Source organism: Panthera onca, chromosome F1 (assembly GCF_046562875.1).
Source record: "Panthera onca isolate mPanOnc1 chromosome F1, mPanOnc1 haplotype 2, whole genome shotgun sequence".
Classification (NCBI taxonomy): Eukaryota; Metazoa; Chordata; class Mammalia; order Carnivora; family Felidae; genus Panthera; species Panthera onca.
Genome location: NC_138355.1, coordinates 27427357 through 27443556, shown reverse-complemented (window position 1 = coordinate 27443556; position 16200 = coordinate 27427357). Strand labels below are relative to the sequence as shown.

The window sequence follows — 16200 nt, the reverse complement described above, 5'->3', positions numbered from 1 at the left end:
TGTGTTTATTATCTTTAGAATTGAAATCTGTAGTTGTTTTGAAATAGTACCCTACTAGTTTTTTTATTCATTGTTTGTTTTTAAACTAAAGTTTCTATTTCCTCTTCTCAGCTCGATACAGAAACCAGACCAGCCAGGCAGAGTCCTACTATAGGCATGCAGCTCAGCTTGTCCCCTCTAATGGTGAGTGGGCCTCTCACAGCAAGTCGTGGTTGACTAGGATACTTGATTCTCTATAGCAGTATGGAAAATAAGGCTCATCTTCAAGTTTTTGAAAGCAAAAGATTTTGGAGTTTTGGAGATTTGGTATTGATTGACTTGGAGTTTTGGTCATATTTTTTCATTGTATATTCTATATAAGCAGAAGTGAATTTTTTAAATAAAACTGTTGTTGTCAGTAAACCAGTATAAAAAGAATATCCCCTAATGTGATCTAAAATTGTTTCAATAACTCTGGCTTCCTTAATTATCTCTTAATACCACCATTTCTTTACTAGAAAAATTTTTATTTATCTAAGAGATAGTGCTTATGTCTTTTGATGGCCTCAGAATCAACATTAGCAGTGATTCTTGTTTGGTGAAATACATCATTCTTGTTAAGCCAAATTGAAATACTTTTAGATTCTGAAAGGAGCTCCTTTCGAGCAGGGGTGGCAGTTGGGCACACTGTTCATTTTGTCTCTGGCTGTTTTCCCACAACGGTGGCAGATGTGGTAGTTGTGATGGAGTCTCCTAGGCCCACGTGAAGTCTTACCTATGCTTCTAGTGCTCTCTACCCCAATGACGTGCTTTTTAACCTGTACATGCTATGTTCTGTTGTGGGAGTGTGCTGTTTTGAATTATGCCCATTTGTAATGAGTTACTCATGAAATTTACTTTATAAAATACTCCCCATTATTAATTTAAAGGTTTGAAAACTGATCACCTGTATTCTGATAGCAAGACTGTGCATCTTGGGTTACTTTAGCATCTTAACTTTCTCCTCTAGGTCAGCCTTACAATCAGTTGGCTATCTTAGCTTCTTCCAAAGGAGACCATCTGACCACAATTTTCTACTACTGCAGAAGCATCGCTGTGAAGTTCCCGTTCCCAGCTGCCTCCACTAATCTACAAAAAGCACTTTCTAAAGCACTGGAAAGGTAGGGCTGACTTTTCCAAGAGGACTTTGTGTAACCTGGTAGTCTTCACCTGTCAACCTGATAGCGTACAAGAACTGATAGTTACCTGTGCTTCTCTTCCATTTGCCTAATTTCTCAACATGTAGATAATGTTTTAATAGTTTTGCATGTAGTCATTGCTGAATTTCAAGCAGTCAGCCTCTGATTTGTTCCCAGTAGAGGAGTACAGGCTGCTGAATTCTCACAACTCCTCTGAGTGTGTTGCAGATAAAAAGTTACATGCAGAATCTTCTCCTAGTGTATCAGGTGCTCAAATAATGTGTTTTTGCAGACTGAAACCTCTTTTAAGAGGTGTTAGCCATTTTGCTGCTTAAGATTCATGGAAATTTTTCTTCCATTTCAGCCGGGATGAGGTGAAAACCAAATGGAGTGTTTCTGACTTCATCAAGGCCTTTATTAAATTCCACGGTCATGTGTACCTGAGTAAGAGCTTGGAAAAGTTGAGCCCACTTCGAGAGAAATTGGAAGAACAGTTTAAGGTTAGATTTCAAAAATAGAGAATTTTTTTGTCTTGTCTAAATCAGGAAGCATAAGATATTGGTGAAGTTGACTCCTAGTTTTTATGTCATTACTTAGCTGTGAACTCTTGGTTAAAAGTAAATTTGAAGCATATGGAGTTTTTGCATACAGCATCCCCTCAATTTAAACAGAGATACCATCTATAAAGAAGTATAGCAGTGGTGTTTTCACTAAGTAGCTACTGTTTGGCAAAAAGTTACCAAAGTGGGGAGAAAAAACCAACTCCTCCTTCTTCTCAGATCAAGCACCTTTCTTTCTCAGTTTTGAAAGTACTACTTTTGATGGTTTTTCTATTCTTAGATATAATTCTGGTACCTACTTTATAATATTTCCATTTTGCAACCCGGGCTCATTATTCTCATTGTGCTTTGATCCATCAGGATTTGTGGTAGTTTGAAGGAAAGGAATGAGAATTTCATTCTTTTATTAATTTGTGTAAGGAAATAAATTAACCTTTGTTATATTTATATATATGAAAATGATCTTTTATTAGAATATTGAATTAGCAGTATTAATTCTGTCTTTAATTCATGTATTCAACAAATATTTGACTGCCTGTTAATGTCAGTCACTAGGATCAACAGTGAACAAGACCGTCTTAAAGAACATTTTATATTTCTTGGTTGCTTCTGGGTATCTAAGCACTTGGGATGTTGTCTATAACTGCCTTACAGTTTTGTAAGTAGTATAAAAGTAACATGTTCCAGAGATTGTAAAACTTAGTTAAGAGACATAAATTAGCCAAGTGTAGTCAATGTGAAGTAGTTTTACAGATAATCATTTTGCAGTTAACACTTTTTATGTACAAGAGATTGTACTAAATAACTATAATAGAAATAGTTTGTTTTTGAATAATCTTTTAGAGTCTCCTGCTGCTTTCTGCTTCTTTTAGGGGCCTATTTCAACTTTTAGCCCATGATTTACAGAATCAAGTACAAGCAAGGAACAACTAATTTTTATGCCCTAACTAAGCTATTCTGCCTGTACAGAACAAACAAGTCTGAATAGTTTCATTATAAGTGGTCAGATATATATGAAGGATTATTTTAAAATCACTTTCTTTGTCTTTTCTGAGGTCAGAACTAAAATCATTAATCCTAAAAAGATATCTATAGGGGGTTGCTAAGGATTCTCTCTTTTGAGAGCTTAAAAGTCAGGTTGACAGTTGTCTTCCTTGGATGGTTTAGGTACAGTTCTGTAAACTAGCAGGGGATTGGATCCAACGACCTGTTGAGATTGCTCCTGGCTCTGTTTCTGTGAAATAGGGATTGGGGGGAACCTACCTTAATTAGGTCCTCTCTATATGGAAGTTACTCTGGTCTAGAGTCTAGTCAGTTTTGCATTTGATTCAAGTTCAAACATTAATATTGAAATATATATTTCCATATATAAAGTTTGGGGGGTTATGTGGACAATTCCTAAAAGATGCTTTGAAGTATCATTCCAACACTCTAAAGTTAAACATAGTATGAGGCAGATCTATTTTTAACTTTACTCATTACTGAAATACCAGAAGAACATTGTTGGAGTGAAATTCTAGCACAGTTGAGTAAATATTCAAAAGTGTTTCTAAAGCATATGTAGATAATTAGTGTCATCTACATGTAAACTTCAGCATATCTAACTAGTAATCTTTAGCTACTAAGCAGAAATGTTTACCAAATTGAGGTGTATTAAAAGATTTAAGGCCTGTGATTTAGGAAATGAGATGTAAGCCTTTTTATATATGTTAAATACATGCTGTTTTTTTCATGGTACTGAGTTCAGTAAACTCCACAACTGCTGTTGAAGGTGCCTTTGAGTAACAGTGTGTCCGTTCCAATCTGATTTTGTTCCTGGTGAGGCCCTCTGCTTCCTACAATACAATCTAAATTTTATGAAAATATAACTACATAATTACACTTTTACTTCTAAAGATGTGAATTATTCCTTCACCAAGTACTTACTGAGTACCTACTGTGAACTATATACTTCTCTAGGCTTTTAGAGGTGGAGGGGAGAGCAAGACACAGTCTGTGCCTTTGTGAAATTTTACATTCTCATTTGCTGGTACTTAGGATGGACTCACATGCATTAATTCTTCTGTGCATACACTAGAAAATCCTTTAAAGGGCTGTGATTGTCTTCTATAGGACATTGCTGCCTAAAATAAAATGCCAGTGGATTAATAGATACGTTGTTCTGTTTTACTCATAAGAAAAAATGCTTTTTGAAAAATACAAATTAATATTCTCATTCTTTTGCCAATATTATATGTTTATATAAATGGTCAGTTTATCTAAAAGGTTAGATATAGAGACTGAAGGAGAAGTTTTATGGGAGAATTCAGAAGAAGAGATGGGATTTGGGGACATTTTAAAGAAAGGAAAAATGCTTGATGCCTTTGAAAAAGGAATGAGCATTCTCCATGTATATACTGGCATGGTAGGTGGCAAGGAAGCTGAGAGAGTAGCTGAAGTGGAATTGAATGGTATTTTCCTGCCGTGATAATGGGAGAGATCTTGCTAATAGGATCCTAAAACTTACTCTGGATGTTTCAGGTTCTTTATGTAAATAGAATAAAAACTCAGAAGTTGCTGGACAAAGGCAGTTCTAAATTTCTGAGATGGTAGGATCTCTTGTCACTGCTTGTAGAATCGTAAGTAAGATTGTCTGTTTCCCACTATAAGGCTAGTGACAAGTGAGAGGGAGGGAGGTTGGCTGTAGCTAAAGTGTAGGGTGAAGCCAGGATATCATCCCTTGTAGCTGTCAGCTTTGTTAGGAACTTGTGTTTGAAAAATATTTTCTATGGGAGTAATCTAAAATTACTGCAGATATTAAGGTAGAAGGGTGAGGCCACTGGCTGAGAGCATGTCGTGAATTCTTCTTGTAATAACCTGGTTTAGCAGGTTGCTATAAACACTAGTTACTAAGGTAAAGGAATTTGATGATGAAGATTATACATGTACTTTTCTAATAGGGAAACATGTCAGTGTTATAATTTGTAGAAGGGCCTGTACCACATTATTAATTGTTTTAGTATATCATTTACCCTGTGTTCCAATATTGTTGCTCTGTACCTCATTTATAAATAAGTGTCTTTAAATGTGTCAAGCCTTTGAAAGAGTAAATTTTATGACAAATTTTGGAAGTCATACTTTGTGTACCAAAAGTTCAAAAACATTGTTTAGTCTTCTGGTTTGAAATTTTTCTTTTTTACTGGGTACATCTACTTTCTAGTCATTGATTCTAATTTAATATTTTACTATATGTGCATCTCATATAAAACCACTTCTAATGGACTAAGATGTATACTTTTACTGACTGATGCCCAAAACTTTTTTTTGCATCATATTAAAAAATACACGGTTTCTCGGGGAAAAAAAAAAGTATCGTGAAAAACAGCTGAAAGAACTCTGTGGTGTTGGGGCTCATTCCTTTCAAGAATTCCTTTCAAGGCAAAGAGTCAGCATGAGAGAGATCAGACCACATCGGACTTGATTAAAATCCTACAATTAAGAGCTGATTCAAAGGGGCACATGCACCCAATATTTACAGCAGAGTTATCAATAATAGCCAAATTATGGAAAGAACCCAAATGTCCATTGACTGATGAATGGATAAAGAAGATGTGTGTGTGTGTGTGTGTGTGTGTACACGCACACAATGGAATATTACTCAGTGATCAAAAAGAGTGAAATCTTGCTGTTTGCAACAACATGGATGGAACTAGAGTATATTACGCTAGGCGAAATAAATTAGAGAAAGACAAATATCATATGATTTCACTCCTATGTGGAATGTAAGAAACACAACAGATGAACCTAGAGGAATAGAAGGAAAAATAAGATAAAAACAGGGAGGCACACCATAAGAGACAAATACAGAGAACAAACTGAGGGTTGCTGGAGGGGAGGTGGGTGGGGGGGATGGGCTAAATGGGTGGTGGGCATTAAGGAGGGCATTTGCTGGGATATGAGCACTGGGTGTTATATGTAAGTAATGAATCAATCACTAGGTTCTACTCCTGAAACCAGTAACTACACTGTATGTTAACTAACTGAATTTAAATGAATGAATGAATGAGTGAATGAAGTCATTGACTCATCTGTGACTCTGTTACCCATCTGGTTCTAAATGCAGACTGCCAGTTTAGTTCTTGTGTTGAAGGTGGCTCCTATTCTCGATAATCTGCGGTATTTCTGTCTTACTTTACAGAGGCTGCTGTTCCAAAAAGCTTTCAACTCTCAGCAGTTAGTTCACGTCACTGTCATCAACCTGTTTCAACTTCATCACCTTCGTGACTTTAGCAATGAAACAGAGCAGCATAGTTATAGCCAAGATGAGCAGCTGTGTTGGACACAGTTGCTGGCCCTCTTTAGTGAGTATTAAATTTTTAATTTTAATTCAAATAATTTAATTTTCTGTGCTGTCTTCTTTGGAAAGCGTAATCGTAGGCATTTTCATCGTCAGAGTGTTAGCGACAACAAAAATGCCTCCTATATAGGCCTAAACCCTAAGTTCTGTCCTTTTATCTTCTGATACCCTCCCCTCATCAAATATACCTGTAACATTTTTTTAAAGATTTCATTTTTAAGTAATCTCTACACCTAACATGGGGCTTGAACTCACAACCCTGAGATCAAAAGCTGTACACTCCCCCGACTGAGCCAGCCAGACACCCCTGTAACAGTTTTTAACCTGGGGGATAAAAGCCTTTTTAGTAAAAAGCTGTGATGGGGCCCCTGGGTGGTTCAGTCGGTTAAACCACCAACTTCAGCTCAGGTCATGATCTCACGGTTTGTGGGTTCGAGCCCCATGTCAGGCTCTGTGCTCATGGCTCAGAGCCTGGAGCCTGCTTCCAATTCTGTGTCTCCCTCTCTGCCCCTCCCCTGCTCCTGCTCTGTCTCTCTCTCTCTCAAAAATAAATGTTAAAAACAAAACAAAACAAAACTGTGAAGTATTCAAGCATTAAGGGGGATACAGCAGAAGTCTTACAATGCTAGTTTAATTTGGACTGGTACATTGTTTCAAATATCTTGTGTTTTCTGAATACATTTTTTTTCTTTAAGTGTCTTTTCTTGGCATCCTGTGCAAGTGTCCTCTCCAGAACAAGTCTCAGGAGGAGTCCTACAATGCCTATCCCCTTCCTGCAGTCAAGGTCTCCATGGACTGGCTGAGACTCAGACCCAGGGTCTTTCAGGAGGCAGTGGTAGATGAAAGACAGTAGTAAGTGTCTTAGAATTTCATGTTAGTTTGTGTGCTTTGTTTATTTGATATTCATGGATATGTAGAAACCGCCTCTAAAACACATCTGAACAATGGAAGACTTTGTGTTTTCCACCCACTCTCTGGAAATTGAACTGAAGACCTCTTTGTATGTTTTTCATTTATTTGTTTGAATTTCTTGTGTGAGGCAAAATCTTAAGGATTTCTGACTCCCTGTGTGTCCCCCCCCCCCTCCCCTTTCCTGGCTGCAATCATGGGGAAAAAGCATTTTTCACATTTCAAAATGAAATTGAAGTAAAAACCAGTTTGTTTCTTACCCATTACAGTATGCTCCAATTTTCTGTTGAGAAGTTGAAGAGAAGTGATTTTTTACTTTTTCCATTATTTCCTATACATAAGCTGTTTGGTACTGCCTTACAGTAACACTGCGTTTGAGTTACATTTGCTTGTTTTGAGCATAGAGGATTGGGAGTTATTTTGGCTCTCACCGTTTTCTCTCTAATCTCTACTCAGAAGAATTCTGATGGTTCTTAGGAGAGTTTGATTTTATGGTAACAAATGAAAACTTTCAGTTTACCTTGGTATTTTAACAATGTGTGGACTTTCTCACATGATAAAGAAAAAGGTGTAGTCATTACTTTGAACAAAGGATGTGATTTGACTATGGTGTACCCCAATCCTGTCACAGATTAAGAGCTAGCAGTGGGTTGCACAACTGATAATGTGTGTGACAGCTCTATCAAAACATAATATGTTGTTTCTCTGGTCAGTGTGTTCCCAGTAAGTACCAATTATCAGTGTTTAAAACTGACAAACGATTTTCACTAATTGTTAAATTAGGAGTCTGGGAAATGGCCTGCAGTAGTAGGTGTCTATTGTGCAAATATGACCCTTCTGGTGTATCTTTTACCTAGACAGACATCTTTGAAAATAGGTTTTAGGAAATCATACAGCATTGAAAATGCTGAAGCGAAAGGGGAAAGTACATAAAGTTTAGGCCCTATAGATAACATTGTCCTGGCTTGTTAGTGTTCTAGTATCTCCATTTTAGACAAAGTCTGAATTGTCTTTTTAATTTACAGCATTTGGCCCTGGCTAATTTCTCTTCTAAATAGTTTCCATCCCCATGAAGAGGATCTTTCAAGTACTAATGGTAAGGGCTAACTTAACTTGATGTTGTTAACATCGTTCCCCATCACTGATAGTAGGCTTAAGGCGAGAGAAAAACATGGTTTTGTTTTCGTTTGACTTTAAGTTCAGTAACTCAGAAGGGACTTTCAATGCTGCAGTTATCATGAATAAGTGGATAGAAGTAGAGGTAATGTTCTTCCAGTTCTTTCAGCAGCATATGCTCCTGTTTGAATAGGAGTCCAGAGAGAACAATACCTTTAAATTCTTTCCGGCTTCTTCCCTCCCTCCTCATTTTTACTATTTTTTTTTTTTTAAGAGAATTAATTTGAACAGCGTTACTCTGTTAAAGTAATACCTGCTTATTATAGAACATCTGGGACATACAAACATTAAGTACATAAGTCACTCATGGTTCTCTCTTATAAAGATACGTTGTATTGTTCATATTATAGTGTATTTTCTTGGGACCTTTTTCTTAAGTGTACATATACATACCTGCCTGTGACTGATATCAGATACAGCTTTGTGCCTGCTTTTTAAAGTTAATGTTATATTGTTAGCATTTCCCTTTGCCATTTAAACATTTGAAGTGTGATTTTTTTTTATTGGCCGCATAATATTCCATCCTGTGGATATGCCATAATGTATTTAATCAGTGTCCATTTGCTGTACAATTTTCCACATTGTAAATAATTCTGCACTGAACAATCTGTAGTTAACTCCTTTCGGATGATTTTACTTCCATCAAATCAGTGCTTCTCAGGCAATTTGCAAATGAATCACCTGGGGTCTTGTTAAAATGCAGTTATGATTCAGTAGGTTTGGGACAATGCCTAAGATTCTGCATTTCTTGCAAGCTCCTGGATGATGTCGGTGTTGTTTTTCAATACTTTGAGTAACAAGGAGATAATCCAAACAGTGGGATTACCAATGTGGGGCTATGAATTTTTAAGGCTGCCAGGGAAAAAATAGTCGATTGTATCCATCCCCCTCGGCACTGAGTAGTAGATAAGTATTAGGGGACAATGTCTAGTGCGCAGATGTAACCTGTTTTTAAATTAAAATGTTTTACAAATCTTGATTTCTACCCCTCTGTAGCTACACCACTTCCAGAGGAGTTTGAGTTACAAGGATTCTTGGCTTTGAGACCTTCTTTCAGGTGGGTGGCAGCTGAAGGAGCTTTATTTTATTATCAGTGGTTATAGTATTAAAATTAGGAATCAGGCTTGGGTGTAGAAGAACCTTTGATCTATCCCAGCTTTGTCTTATTTTCTTAACAACTAAAAGCGAAAGTGTTTTTAATATGAAGTAGATTTGTGTATGTCATGCCTTTAATTGCTCTGTAATGCCAATACTGAGTGCTTTTACAGACTTGGGGGGAAGGAAAGGAAAAGAAGAAAATTGCTTCTCCCAAGTGGTGTTTATTCACTGGATTTTTTTATACTTTGTTGAAATTAGAGGGGAAATCTCAAAAATGGGAACCAAATGCAAACCAAAGGATATTGCTTGACATTTTTCATATCATTAATAATGACAAAGCAATTTGTTTTTCTAGTCATTTTTGTCTCTTCTTAGAGGAAGAACTTCTTACTCCTTTTCACGTTGAACTCTTTGGTCTGTGTCCTTGATCCTATCTCTTCCTGCCTCCCCACCTGTTACCCTCTCTCTGCGTTGTAGTTCAGTATCTTTTTATTTATTTAACAGCTGGTTACTTCCTTTTGGCCTGCTAACATTCAGGTGTACCCTGTTCTTTTTAAAAAGGAAAATTGACAACCCTTTCTTCCTATGATGTTGCTCTATCTTTCTCTTCGTCATCAAACTTTTTTTTTTTAATGTTTATTTTTTATTCTTGAGAGAGAGCACGAGTAGGGGCAAGACAGAAAGATAAGGAGAGAGGGAGAATTCCAAGTAGGCCCTGCACTGTCAGTGCACAGTCCAACACAGGGCTCAAACCCACAAACCATGAGATCATGACCTGAGCCAAAATCAAGACTCGGTCACTTAACCAACTGAGCCACTCAGGCACCCCCATCATCAAACTTCTTAAAAGCATAGTGTGAGAACTTTATTGACCCCACTTCACTCCCAGTCATTTCTCAGCCTCATTCAACTTAAACTGTCAGTGTGTTTCTGGTTACCAAACTCCATTGACTTCTTTATAATTTTCATCCTGTGTAATTTTCTCTAGCATTGAGTTTATTAATCCCACTCCTATATGAAGCCTCCTTTTTTCTTAGCTGTTTTTCTTAGTTCAGTCCCTTGTACCACATCACTCAGAATATTATCCTCCAGGGTTCTTCCCTGCCCTTTCCTTCCCATTTTCTATATTCTCCCTGGTGATCAAATCCATCCTTTCGTCTGAAGCATTCATCTCTTGGATAGTAACTAAGCCCAAAAGTTTCAGTGTCTGACTTTTTTTCTGACTCATAGTTTAACAATCTGATCTCCCTGTGCATTTCAAACTTTAACATGACCCAAAATGAGCTTGTATTTTCCTATTAGGTCGGCAAAAAAATAATCCTTCTATATTTATCTGTGTGCCATTATCCACCTACATGAACTCTAAAAAAATACCCTTATTTCCATTAATCTTTCTCACCAAGTCTTTGTAATTTTGTGTCTAAAATGCCTTTTAGACCCACCTCCTCCCATTTATTTCCCTATATAGTTCAGGCTTTTATCACCATTAACCTGCAGTATAAAAAGCTTCCTAATCAACCTCCCTACTTAGATTCCCTCTCCTGTAGCTCATTTCTGCCCTGCTTTCACGATTATATTTTTAAAAATACAGACCTGTTGAAGTCCCATTAATAACGCAAAGACTTCAGTTCGCTCATCCCCAATTGTTCCAATATCTTTTTTAGCTTCATGTCCAAGTGCTTAGTTTCTCAGTGGTATTTTCTGCCACCTGCCCCCTAATCCTTAACGTAGTATACGTTGGCTAGGTCCTTTTCTTGAGTAACTTTGTTTTTATTCCTCTGAGACATTGTTCATGCCATGCCTAGAGCAGCCCCATTTCCTCTTCTGCCCTTCTCTTACTAGCCTGTAAACACTTAACACACCTGCCAAGGTCCAGCTCAGGTAATAACTTAATCTGTGAAGTCTTTTCAGAGCTTAGCAGAAGGAACTAGCCTTCCTGTTAACTATGCTTATTTGCGTAGTTTTTCTTACAGTACTTATCAGATTGATTTATAATTATTTCTTCCTTAGGGAGATACTGTTTCTCTATCTCATTTATCTTTGTGTCTTCAGCATCTATCCTGCAGCCTGGCAATTCTTAGATACTTAAAAATAATACTGAGTTTAATGAGGAAAAATCTGAAAATCCTTATTTTTTTCAGGTTGATTTACCTTTCTAATGTCAATGAGCTTTTTGCTGTATATATTTTTTGATATAAATACATTTTTGTGATTTAGGGCCACCTAATGTAGATAGATTAATACTGTTTATTAGAAGAGGCATACTCGGAGATTAGCATTACAGTGGTCATTTCAAGCAAATTATATAGAATGCAAGGTAAGTGTTGATGAAAACTTTTGTTCTTACAGTAAAAGTATCTTTTTAAATAAAAGTTGTGACTTATTTTAGCTCAATTAGAAAGTAAAATCTGAGTAAAAATATGCAAATGCATATTGTCTTTTTTGTTTTGCTTCACTGTATTTAAAATCTTCAGCAACATACATTCAAAATGCAGTCGATTGAATTTAGTAGCTAGCCTGTGTGGAAAAATCTGAAACCATTGCATTTAAATTAGGTAAACGTGGTTGCCTGGGAAATACCTTTAGAAGTTTAATTTTGTGTAATTTGTGCTTATCTCGATTTTAGGAACTTGGATTTCTCCAAAGGCCACCAGGGTATTACAGGAGACAAAGAAGGTCAGCAACGACAAATACGACAGCAGCGCTTGATCTCTATAGGCAAATGGATTGCTGATAATCAGCCAAGGTATTTCTTATCAGATACACTTACACACCCCACATGTGTTTTAGGCTCTGGTATGATGCTCTTGATTATAAACTCGTAAGTCAGGATGCTGGTAACACATCATCAAATTATGACCCTGGTGATCATAAGTATATTCTATTTAATCTCTGTGCTCCCCATTACACTGCCTAGTGTAGAGAAATAAGCATTGTCTCCCTTGTTAATCATGAACTTCTGCTCTCATTTGTAAATATCTGTGTAAATCTAACAAAATTGTATGTTCACAGGGATGGTGATTTGTGTTGACAGGGTCGTGGCGGTCCATTTCAGTCAGGATAGACTAGAGTCAGATAGGTTTCTAGTTTTGCCACTCCCCGAGGTGTGTGTCTTTAGGATCTCCCCAGGTGATTCTAACCTTTCCAAAGTCAGTAACTATTTCAGATTAATTTTTATATGCAGGCTCCTGTCCTACTACTGTAAGCACTTAACTGGTTGCATGCTTGAATGAATTTAATCCCTCTGAGCTCTAGTTTTCACACCTATAAAACAGGAATTACAGATCACTACTTCAAGGGTCTGGTCTAGGGCCTTGTACTTAAGACATGCTCAGTAAATATAGCTGTCATTACTAGAAAGCATTAAAGGGGCGTGGGAATGTGTGGTGATGCTAAGGGATAATGAGGATTGGAGTTTTTCTGTAACTGCTTTTTATGCTATATAAAAATATTACACTGTAATGTCTTGCTGTCTCTAAGTCTTTAGGGCTGGGAATGTACTTACTTGACTGTTGGGTCCATGCACAGTCCCATTGTTATTGTTTTTTAAGTTTATGGTTTTCATATGTGGATTTATTTTTACTTTTTTAGGCTGATTCAGTGTGAAAATGAGGTAGGGAAATTGTTGTTTATCACAGAAATTCCTGAGTTAATACTGGAAGACCCCAGTGAAGCCAAAGAGAACCTCATTCTGCAAGAAACATCCATGATAGAGTCACTGGCTGCGGATGGGAACCCAGGACTGAAATCAGTGCTGTCCACGGGCCGTAATCTAAGCAACAACTGTGACACAGGAGAGAAACCAATGGTCACCTTCAAAGAGAACATTAAGCCGCGCGAAGTGAACAGAGACCAAGGAAGAAGTTTTCCTCCCAAAGAGGTGAGAAGGGACTATAGCAAAGGAATAACTGTAACTAAGAATGATGGAAAGAAGGACAACAACAAGAGGAAAACAGAAACCAAGAAATGCACCTTAGAAAAGTTACAGGAAACAGGAAAGCAGAATGTGGCAGTGCAGGTAAGCTGTATTTGAACTATAATGCAGGTAGAGGAAGGCTCACACAAAAGGCAAGATTTTTCATTTTGTTCCTAAAGCTTGAGAGTTGGCTCTTCTGGAAGCTTGAATGCGGCACAGTAAGGTCATGTAAAGAGCTGTGGTAGGTGGCTACTCCATCAACCTGTAGAAATTGTAATGTGAGTGAAAAAATCTCAACCTGTCTTGACATTTCTGTCAATCCTTTCAGTTAGGTAGTTTGAAATGACCAGAGCTGTCAGTTCCGCAAAGAATTCTGTTTGCTTTAGAAGGTGTAACTGCCATTTGTTAGGGTTCTATTGGGAAATGTAGGGTCTTGTACAGAGCCAGTAAGTAGGACCAAGAGTATATTAAGGCTTACAGGGTTTTTTTTCAGATTCACTAAAAAAGATAAAATATATTCTTGGAAAAAGATGAGACTTTTTCTTGACATTGATACCTGTCCCAGCCGGTGGCATTGTATCACTTCAGTGTTATCCTGGCTCATGGGAGTTTGTAAAGCAAGAGTTTAAGTCTCTTGCTGGGAAAAGGTAAACAGTACTCAGTTATTTGTGACTTTTTCTTAAACCTTTCCAAAGAGGAGATAGAGATGATTTCATATAAACAAAAATGATCTTTGTTCTGTGCTGGTTTCATCGATACCGTTCACATCTGAACAAATACCTAAATAGCCATGTGATTTGTTAGCATATTTTGGCAAATGTATTTGTTTGCAGTAGGCACGAGGAACATTACATTATTGAAGGCTGCTTGCAGATATAAACAGTGCCTTCAGCCTGTTTCATCTACAGAGTTTTTTTGAGAAGGAGAGAAATAAGCACATAATAGTTGCATTTTAAGATTAATAGAGAAACAGAGAAAAACAGGGCAGAAATTGAGAAAAGGCATGGGGAGAGGGAGGTGCTGGGGAAAGACCGAGAATAAGCCAGATGAACTGTAGAAAGCTGGAGGACCAGTGTTTGAGGGGTGAGTCTAGTATGTCCTGCCTGCTCTGCCTCCGTTCTCTGCAGCTGCCTCCCAGCAAGGGCCAGTCTGAGCATTTCCTTTCTGGTCTCTCATCCCTCTTAAATCTGCCTCCAGACGAAAGAAAGCTTGACAGGAGTCGGTGTATCACCTCTCTGTACCTCATCCTAAGTTCTCTGTAAATGTACCTGTTTTCCTTCATTTTACTCAATTTGAGCAATGCATGTGACATCTTACTCTCTGTAGCTCATTGTGTAGGATGTTGGGCCCTGTTCTTACTGCTGACAGTATCCTTATTCTAAAGGGGTGGTAGCATTGGGGGTGGACGGTGGATGCCTGACTGGTATGCTTGAGGCTGCCCAGATGAAATTAAACTGAGGGCCAAAGTGTCTCTCCTGTGAGTTACTCATCATTATTAATTCATTATCCGTTTGTTGTCTAATGAATTGGAGTATAAAGGGCCCTGGAGCCCATAATAGGTGGCTTAAGATTATAGGCAAGTTTTTTAACCTGTTGGTATCAGATGTCTCATTTGTCAAACAAATGAGCTCTCAGGTCCTTTCTGTATTTAGTATGTTCATGATTTTGTGTAAGCAAAATCATCACACCAATTAAACGAAACCCTTCTATCTTTAATTGACAAATAATTTGTTTTGATTTTTCCCCCCCACTTTTTATTTAGGTATTAAATACCTTCATATGCTTTTTTTTTTTTCTTTCTTTTTTTTTTTTTTTGACATAATGGGGTTTTAAATTCTTTCCTAGAGGTGCTTCTTTGTGATACATTTGAGTTTCAGATTATTATAGATGGTTTTGCTTTTGTTGGTCATAGGTGAAATCCCAGACAGAACTAAGAAAGACTCCAGTGTCTGAAGCCAGGAAAACACCTGTAACTCAAACCCCAAGTCAAGCAAGTAACTCCCAGTTCATCCCCATTCATCACCCTGGAGCCTTCCCTCCTCTTCCTAGCCGGCCAGGTAAATACACATTTTCTACTTAATCTCATCTGTATAGGAGTTTCTGCTCCCTCATTGAATAATTTATATTCTGTCAGAGTTACATTACTAAACCATAATGTTAAAAGGTAGAAGGAAGTTCTCTTTTCTCTGATGCTTACTAAGTTCTTTTTGAACCATTTCTCTGTAGTGTATATACAAATGCATGTTTGTTATCATGAAGGAATTCCTATCACTAAACATAGCATTTAAGAAACCACCTTTAGAATGCTCCACTTGATTCAGTGGATAGAAGTAGCAGCCAATACTCTGTATTTAATTCTTGAAATCAAGTTAAAGATTGATGCTTGGTCAGTCTTACTTGATGTCTGATTCCTGCCGTTTATAATTTATTAGAAGACCTCTTCTTCTACCCTACCCCACCTTACCCCCAAATGACGTATTTTTGCCTTTCTTTTGCTAAGTGTCTTTAGAACTAAAGCTGCTATGTTCTTCTATTTTGAAGGGTTCCCGCCCCCAACATATGTTATTCCCCCTCCTGTGGCATTTTCTATGGGCTCAGGTTACACCTTCCCAGCTGGTGTTTCTGTCCCAGGAACCTTTCTTCAGCCTACAGCTCACTCTCCAGCAGGAAACCAGGTGCAAGCTGGGAAACAGTCCCACATTCCTTACAGCCAGCAACGGCCCTCTGGACCAGGGCCAATGAACCAGGGACCTCAACAGCCACAGCCACCTTCCCAGCAACCCCTTACATCTTTACCAGCTCAGCCGACAGCACAGTCCACAAGCCAGTTGCAGGTTCAAGCTCTAGCTCAGCAGCAATCCCCCACAAAAGCCGTGCCGGCTTTGGGGAAAAGCCCTCCTCACCACTCTGGGTTCCAGCAGGTGAGTCACAGTTGTGCGTACCGTCCAGCCAAGATCAGGAGGAGGGGAGACTGGAATGGGCCAGTGTTTGGTTAATTAGAAATACCAAACTTACTTTGGTTAATTAGAAATACCAAAATTACCAAAG

At 37.9% G+C, this 16200-nt stretch overlaps 1 protein-coding gene across 12 annotated transcripts in view; it reads left to right on the top strand.

Moving 5' to 3' along the window:
* SMG7 (SMG7 nonsense mediated mRNA decay factor) overlaps positions 1-16200 on the top strand; it is a 90593-nt gene that overhangs the window by 65466 nt on the left and 8927 nt on the right. For 5 of the 12 annotated variants that reach the window (XM_060643736.3, XM_060643744.3, XM_060643740.3 and 2 more), the window contains 11 exons: positions 112-183; positions 989-1139; positions 1522-1657; positions 5895-6057; positions 6749-6905; positions 7988-8058; positions 9135-9195; positions 11863-11982; positions 12828-13254; positions 15065-15209; positions 15694-16073. In XM_060643736.3, coding sequence (XP_060499719.3) covers positions 112-183; positions 989-1139; positions 1522-1657; positions 5895-6057; positions 6749-6905; positions 7988-8058; positions 9135-9195; positions 11863-11982; positions 12828-13254; positions 15065-15209; positions 15694-16073 — 1883 coding nt within the window. The remainder of the gene's footprint in view (positions 1-111; positions 184-988; positions 1140-1521; positions 1658-5894; positions 6058-6748; positions 6906-7987; positions 8059-9134; positions 9196-11862; positions 11983-12827; positions 13255-15064; positions 15210-15693; positions 16074-16200) is intronic. The other 7 variants (XM_060643746.3, XM_081791867.1, XM_060643742.3 and 4 more) reach the window with 3 other exon arrangements.